This window comes from Gadus macrocephalus, chromosome 15 (assembly GCF_031168955.1).
Source record: "Gadus macrocephalus chromosome 15, ASM3116895v1".
NCBI classification, from domain to species: Eukaryota; Metazoa; Chordata; class Actinopteri; order Gadiformes; family Gadidae; genus Gadus; species Gadus macrocephalus.
Genome location: NC_082396.1, coordinates 13,439,728 through 13,448,115, shown reverse-complemented (window position 1 = coordinate 13,448,115; position 8,388 = coordinate 13,439,728). Strand labels below are relative to the sequence as shown.

At 43.3% G+C, this 8,388-nt stretch overlaps 1 protein-coding gene across 3 annotated transcripts in view; it reads left to right on the top strand.

The window, feature by feature from the left end:
• Positions 1-1,434: 1,434 nt before the first annotated feature.
• The window catches only part of vrk2 (VRK serine/threonine kinase 2), a 15,457-nt gene continuing 8,503 nt past the window's right edge, over positions 1,435-8,388 (top strand). The window contains exons 1-8 of one of the 3 annotated variants that reach the window (XM_060072655.1): positions 1,435-1,551; positions 1,951-2,107; positions 2,548-2,603; positions 4,006-4,075; positions 4,954-5,041; positions 5,344-5,452; positions 5,734-5,826; positions 6,042-6,174. In XM_060072655.1, coding sequence (XP_059928638.1) covers positions 1,978-2,107; positions 2,548-2,603; positions 4,006-4,075; positions 4,954-5,041; positions 5,344-5,452; positions 5,734-5,826; positions 6,042-6,174 — 679 coding nt within the window. In that variant the 5' untranslated portion in view covers positions 1,435-1,551; positions 1,951-1,977. Of the gene's footprint in view, positions 1,565-1,606; positions 1,816-1,950; positions 2,108-2,547; positions 2,604-4,005; positions 4,076-4,953; positions 5,042-5,343; positions 5,453-5,733; positions 5,827-6,041; positions 6,175-8,388 lie in introns of those variants that run through there. The other 2 variants (XM_060072656.1, XM_060072657.1) reach the window with 2 other exon arrangements.

The following is an 8,388-nucleotide window of genomic DNA, read 5'->3' as shown; positions in this document are numbered from 1 at the left end:
GTGTGGCAGCACTTGTTAGAGTCTTGACTCTATTGATGTTCACTGAAACAACAAAATACAGTCCTTGCAGCTCAAGCCTGCAGGTCCCCCCCTCCCCGTCCCCCTCCCCATCTAACCTTAGCCTGTGATGTTTTATTTTCACTGTTTTATTGGGGAATCCTAGAGTCTTATATGAGGCCCGGGAGGCACCGGCAGATCGATTGCCTCACTATAGGTGTCTCGGAGTCAGTTTAACAAAAGCAGCCACTTTCCCCAGCTTTCATCTAAATAATGATGAAAGTGATAAAAGACTGCAACACGTACACACAAACACACACATACACACACAAACAGGCCCCCTTCTAAACTTGATAAGGAGCGTAGCTGGAGAAAGCTGTGAGTTGTGTCCGCTGCGTTAATGAGATCTATTTGTTCATCGCATTGTGCGTTCGTTACCTCGTCGCCATATTGAGCACGCAGCACAGGCACAGCAAAGCGAGATCAAGCTGGGTTGAATCAAGGAGGCAGGAACTGAAGAAAACAAACCGCTATCGATTTGCGTGAAGTGGAGACAGAAAACAAGCGCCGTACAGAAGTGCCCGCTTTGTTAAAGGTCTGATGCAGAGTTGGAAAACAACAAACAACTCTTTGTGGCGGACTTCTATAAGTGTTGCATGCTGAGTTTTGTGAAGACGCACCTTGCCATTGATTATCATGGCGTGTCATGGAGACTTTTCAATTCAACACAAATTAAAGCAGACACTGACGGTCATCTCTAAACGTGTTGTTTCTGTTGTGTTCGGTATCATACCCTATCATACCTATGGAAACCAGAAGACTTCTTTCTCAAGGGCACATAATTCCGACAACGGAAAGAATTGAAGGAATTGTCCTATGCGGCAAGCACGGCAAGCTAAGGCATAGAAATAACGTGGAAGCATAAAAAACACAGGCAGTCATGTCATTTTGACCAAGGACAATGGACCAATATTATCAATAAAAAGTGTAATCAACAGTTGTATAATTAAGAGTTACAGTCTCATAGTCGCAACAATATTATGAATAAAAAGTGTAATCAACAGTTGTATTAATAACAAGTTAGCTGACATATATGCATTTTTGGCGAATAATAGTTTGGTTAATGACACCTAGTTGCTCATTGTGCTGCTATGAAAATAGGCATAATACAAATACACTTAACATTATTTAGAACACTTCAACCTTTTGGAAGTGTATTTTTTTTTGCCTAATTTCTTAATCTCTTATGTGCACGGCCCGGTATCGGTCCGCGGTCTGTTGGTTGAAAACCACGTTCAGAATGACACAAGTAAACCGCTTCGCCTTGTTTATAGAACAATGGACCAATGGGGACGCTTTCTGTTAAACATCACCACCAGCCAATCGGTATCGGCTGGTGGGTCCCCTGCAGTGATTCCAGGCTCACCATTGGTTAGCCAGTGCTGCGGGAGGGTCTAAATTACAGGAAGCAAAAGCAATCGGCATTTGTTTTGGTTTTGTTTTTAACACTTCGAACATTGTTTTCTTGCGGGCGACACGAAACTGACATTGAAAGTAAGCAACTGAAGTAAGCCCACAGCTCATTTAGATTATGGTAAAATTATTACGTTTGTGATTGACCATCTGTCATAAACCAACTGTCCAAATCTTATTTGGAAGTCAATTCAATATTCAATAGCAGTCCCTCAAACAAGTGTTATAAATAATATATGTATATACGTTATATAAATATAGTTGAGCGAGTTGCCATTAGCAACACATTAATACATATCGTCACCGACGGGTTATGAACTTCTCTTTGGTTGACAACTTTGTCCGGTATAACTTTCTATTTCAGTTTAGTTTCTAATCATGAGGAACCGTAGACAACAGCCAATACATTGAATAGCCCTCCTTCGTATGTTTCTTTGATTATAGTGTGTACAGGATGAGTATGTTCCTCTCTTCCAACAGCTTTGAGTCTGCTCAGTAGAAGCTGGCATGTCGCGGCCGCGTAAGAGCAAACTACCGAAGCCCCTACCGGACGGCTTTAACCTGACCGACAGCGAGAAGAAGCGCTGGAGGCTGGGCAGACTCATCGGTCAGGGCGGCTTCGGGCTCATATATCTAGGTAAGGAAGATCCCCAATAGCTTTCCCTCTTTGTATGTTAAATGTGCACTCGAAAAACAAAACCCCTTTTCATCGTCTGAAACATGGTGTACATAACGACTGCTCAACTTCTATTGCTAACGGGGGATATCTAAAACATAGCAGAATAAGAAGAATAAATAACATTTTCAACCCTTGATTTGTCAACTTTGAGTAGCTGGAATGTGACACATTGATCTGTCTTGCCTGATAACCTATAATCCCCACCCCCCTAATCCTCATTGTTTACAAATTACCCATTGCTTCAATTATTTTTCACAATTATGGCATATCTTATGGAAAACCATGGTGACAATCAATAAATTATGTGCAAAAGCTAGCAATTCAGCAAACACCTGGGCCATACACTCCGAGCTTGCTTGTCTTTCTCATCTGATCATTACATTACTGGTTTCTCTAAGCCTCCCAGGATGTGGACTCAGCTGTTGCAGAAGACACCGGCTTTGTCATAAAAGTGGTATGTAAATTTTTTTCCCCTCATTTATCAATAGTGAGTTTTACAGACATTTATTTACATGCAAATCTTTGAGATTGCCACTTAAAGTAAATACAAACTTTAATATTTTCTTTTTGTGATATTTTGTGTATTCTAAAGTGTATGACTCAGTAGTTACCCCACATTTATCATGATCTAAAACGTTTTTCATATATTGTTGTTTAACCAACCTCATCTTTCTAGTCTCTCAAATATAGTAATCAAGTCAGCTTGCCTGATTAACATTGGTTACATTCCATTCAATAATAATAATGAATTATTATTATTATTATCAGAGACTGTGCCATTCAATAATGCCAGGGTCTTGTTGTCCAGCCAGTATTTTTTTCTAATATAGGCCTAGTTATTTTAGAAATGTTCTTACATTCAGCGATTAAGAGGCAATGCTGAGATAAACCCTGATGCACACCATACTCTGCACACACTTAGTCCTGAGAGAGCTGTTGTTTGACACTCTGTAGCAGCTCATGTGAGAAAACAAGCAAGACCGATTCTGTGAATTATGGGTTGAAAATTGAGGATTCATATGTGTGAATGGCAGGGACAGGCGATAGTGGCAAGAGCATAATCTCCGTCTATGATGCAGTGATCAATGGAGAATTTTAAGGGGAAAACATTCCAACAATATACAATTTAATTTAATTTGTATGCATAATACGATGTTTATGCATACAGTATTTCATATAGATATAGACATAGCATTCAATAGTTATTAATAAATATAGAAAGAAGGTCGTTGGGTAACCGTTCACAGATCAGTGTGTCCACACACCTTATCTCTTGTCTATTACTGGCAAGATAAGATGGCAGCGGGGTGTTTAGTATCTAGTTTTATAAAGGACCCTCAAAGAAAGTAATGGATGTTTTTTCTTCTTGATTAGATTAACAGTTTTTCCCTACCTGAATAAATCGTTAAATGTGTTCACATTAAATGCCACTTTTGGCATTCATTTTGTCCCAGATGTTGAAATAGCCGGCTTGTTCTATAAGATTGTATGTCTGCGGTTGCCCGATGTATTGGTTACAAGCTTTGGCTGGAAGCCTATGTGCCATGATTTAATGGCTGAGATTATATATCTAAATCTCGAGAATATATATTCTACATTTCTGGAGAAAGAAACCTTTACTCTTCTTTTGCGTAAATCTGTCCGGTTTAAATATAAAGCACAGGTTACGAAAAACATCTAAAAACAGTCTAAAACTTGGAAGACCATTGACATCCCGTAACATACGCACACAAATGCTTCGCTGGGGTGGGTCTGACAAATACCATCTGCGGTCCCTTTAGGTTTGGCTGGTGATTACAAGAGTAAACAAACCCAACAAAGGGATCAATACGACTTCTTGCCTTTTCTCCATACAGGAGTACCAGGAGAACGGCCCCCTGTTCTCAGAGCTCAAGTTCTATCAGAGGGCAGCCAAGGCGGAGATCAGTGAGTAGGGACCTCCCGCTGAGCGAGCAGGCAGCTCGCTGGAGCAGCAGCGCATTTGACTGATGAAGTGGTGGTGGGACACACGAGCGCCGCCGCTCGCTGCACAGTAATTAATAAGCCAAAGCAAACATGCACCTCAGTGGCGGTTAGCACAGACCCGACACCTCCCACCGCTTACGTCCTATCCCCTCTCTCTGGCGCTCCTGTCTGTGTTTCTCTCTCTGTGTGAGCCTGCCTGAGCTTTTACACAACACTGTCTGAGAGAGAGAGAGAGAGAGAGAGAGAGAGAGAGAGAGAGAGAGAGAGAGAGAGAGAGAGAGAGAGAGAGAGAGAGAGAGAGAGAGAGAGAGAGAGAGAGAGAGAGAGAGAGAGAGAGAGAGAGAGAGAGAGAGAGAGAGAGAGAGAGAGAGAGAGAGAGAGAGAGAGAGAGAGAGAGAGAGGGGCAGGCCACTAGCAAGTAATGATGCCCAGACCTCCGCTGGGCCCATGACCACCTGCCACCCTGGTGGAGAGCCAGTCAAGTCGGCCGCCATCGCGAAGTGAGCCAGGCTCACCTCTCAGTGTGTGTGTCCCTGAGTGATTGATATGCTTGTGCTAGCGTTTGGACCATATCCCTCCCCAGGGTGAACCGGGAGAGATCCATCATAGGTGGCGAAACTTTTAAACACCTTATTACACATGAAACAACCAATTTGAGTAACGCACATACCCGTTGAATATATTCATGGTCACGGTATGAAGGCTGTATGGAAATGAAAGTAATTATTTTTTCCAGGCCTGTGAATTTAAAGGAACAGACGTCTGTAGCACTTTAATATAGCACATACAAATGTATCAGTGTTTTAAAATCCTGCTCCTGTTATCTTGTTTTTATATAGTAGAACAATGGAAAAATAGCAAGAAGTTGAGCTTCTTGGGCATACCAACCTACTGGGGATCAGGGCTAGCTGAACACAATGGACTCAGGTATGGTCTTTTCTTCAGTAATTCTTAATCATGTCAAAATGAACGTGACTTGTTAAATAGTTCCTTTGTGTTGATTCTATATGGATTCCATAATTTCACATTTAAATATCCATTATTATCAGCATCAATCTTAAGAAGAAAAAAAGCGATTAGTCAATGGTTTAGATTGGAATCTTAACCATTGTAAAATCGACCTAAGCGTAATCTTCAAACACGATAATACAACCACAGATGTTACTTCCATCCCTTCTTTAGAAGAAGATTTCTTCATTCCTTTGACTTCTCTGCATTGAAACCCTCAGGTACCGCTTCATGGTCATGGAGCGGCTGGGCGGAGACCTCCAGAGAGTGTCAGAGTGCAACAGGGGTCAAATGAAGAGGGCCACCGTGCTCCAGATTGGTCAGAGGCTGGTGAGAGGAAAAGTTCCCTGTAGTGTATTATTATCAAACTCTTTTATGCCCATTGATGGTGATTTCTAACGGAGAGGGCAAGGTGGATGGTGGATCTTCAAGACAATGCCCCCTTGGTTACATCCAAGGCCGACTCTTTGAATGTGTAGTTAGGTCTAGAACGCCTACGACCACTCTGGTGCCGTATCTCTTTGTAGTCATTGTGGAAAAAGTTGCTTTCGATTCATTATGTATCTTTGTGCTTCTTTGTGTGTGCGTGTGTGAGTGTCTTCCCTTTATAGTTGGATGTGCTGGAGTATATCCATGACCATGAATACGTCCACGCAGACATCAAAGCTGCCAATCTAATGCTGGGTTACACAGACCCGGAGAAGGTGAGCCAGCGTCCTCTTGGTAAAACGTGAAACAAAGTCCACAGTCTTTGAAAACGTTTCCATTGATTCCTCTGCTGCTGACATGTCTCTGTGGTTGCTTCTGGGGTTATTTTGCTAGCCGTGATTCTTAAAGGACATTTAGTGTTATAGTTGAGTTTTGTTGTGGTCGAACATCATGAAGCTTCAAAATGATGTGTGTGTGTTCTGTCCTGAAGGTCTACCTTGCAGACTACGGCCTGGCTTACAGGTACTGCCCTGGGGGAATACACAGGGAGTATAAAGAGAACCCCAAGAAGGGCCACAACGGCACCCTGGAGTACACCAGTCTGGACGCCCACCTTGGAGTTGGTGAGATGTTCAGCCATATATTCAATCACATAACAGTAACGGTACGGAAAAGACAATGGAAAGGTACCAGAATAATCTCAGCTCTGAATTCAGAAGTTATATGATCACACATGATTATAATTCGATTCAAATCAGAATCACCATCCGATAAGTATTTAATTTACTAATTTATAGCCAAACCAAACCAGTCTATTACTGACCATTCGGTTTGATATAAATTGCACTTCGTCTGCACATTGCTTTTTATGCATAGATGTGGCTGTTATTTGCAAGTTTTTGCAATTCCTCATTGATTACATGTTAATATACATTATTTTCTTTCCTTTTGAAATCCCCGTTTTGTCAATACATATCCACTTGTCTACCCCGTGCCCTCCGCTTCCACCGGCGGATATTGAGAACACATTAGCTGGGAAATGCCCACACGATTACCGCTCTTCATTGACCATCGATTTACCCCCTAACCACCACCGGCACCTTTCCACGTGGCCTCTGCTAACTCCCAGCTACTTTGTCCTTTCAACAACTAGCTTGTTAGCCTGTGTCAGAGCCTGGGTGGAATATTTATCCCCACTCCCCCCTCTACATTAATGAAGGGTTGTGATGTTTGGTTAAATGGGTGGCCTGGAATGCTGGTAACCTTTACATAGAGCACGAGCGCATGCGCACACACACACACACACACACACACACACACACACACACACACACACACACACACACACACACACACACACACACACACACACACACACACACACACACACACAGTCTGCCTCTGCTCAACCAGGGTAGTATGCACTGGAGATTGTTGTGGTGATGGAGGGAAATAATAGTTTAAAGAAGAAAATTATCAGTTTTTATGAGGATTTCAGTGATGTATAAAAAGCAAGACTTGTCCACATAGGTTGGAGCACAGATCAATATGGATATATATTTAAATAAGGTCTCAGCCACAAACAAAAAACAAATTTTAACGAAACGATATATTGAAAACCTGCACGTAGTCAACCTACAAGTTTAATTTTGGACCGTTATCTCTCCCTCCATCTCCCGACGCTCTCCTAAATGGACCGGATCAATCCCTCATTCTGTTTCTACTCAGCCAAATTGAAAGAAGAATCTTCAGAGCGACGATCGATATGACTTCTCAGGCTCCAAAAGTTAACCTTTTTAAGAGTATGATTAACTTTTAATCCTCTCCGCTCTGAAAGCCAAGAGGTCTGATTTGGACGCGGCACTGGAGCGACGTGTCTGTGGGGGGGGGGGGGGGGGGGGGTTGAGTGACAACCGGGTCCGTGGGCCGCCCCTGGCCCGCTGCCACGTGTCATCGTGAAGCTATTGTCGGGTTGCCGTGGTGCAGCCGGTCGACACAAACCCTGGGCGGGTGTGGGTGGATGTTGGCGAGCGGCTGGAGCGGGAGCTAAACGGTGTAATTACACGAGCATCGGGTGGGCGTCCGGGCGGATGGCTGACCACCTTGGTTCTGACGAGGTGGAGCAGGAGTGGATTAAGTATGCGATGGCGAGACCCGCTTTAGGAGCAGGGAGGGGCTGGGGGGGGGTCTGAATAACAATGGGAGATAATTACCAGCAACATCATCCCTCGCCTCACCTCGTTCTTGTGTGTGTGTGTGTGTGTGTGTGTGTGGCATGTGTGCAAGATTCATACGATAGTGTTTGCATTTCTATTCGTGTGTCTGGATGGTTATTCATGCATGTCCAAGTTTCTTTTTGAGAGCAATTGTCACAAACACACAAAAAGACACACGCACACCACGACACTCACCTCATGCCATCTCACTCACAAGGGCATTGGAACACAATGGCGGCAAACACACAAAACTGCGTTGTTGCACAGGGACGTGCGGGAGGGCAGCGGCAGCGTTATGTAGTCGTTGATCTTTTTTTAATTGTTAATCTATTGTGTCGCGCTGGGAGTCACACCACTTCTTAAAAAGGGCTCGTATTTTTCATCAGCCTTTGCCTTCGGTCGACTCTAAATAGGGACAGTGCGCAGTGTAATTATAAGCAACAATAAGTACGCCACAGCGTAATGCTGCCTTAATGCATGCCTGATGCACACTCCAAAGCCCACAAGGGCAAGTTGTGGGTTGTTAGGGAGCAGGGAAGCCTATATAATCAAAGTTGTTGATTTGGAGAGTGAGTATAAGTGAACTACTCAATATCAAGTGTCTCCATTTTGTCTATGGCA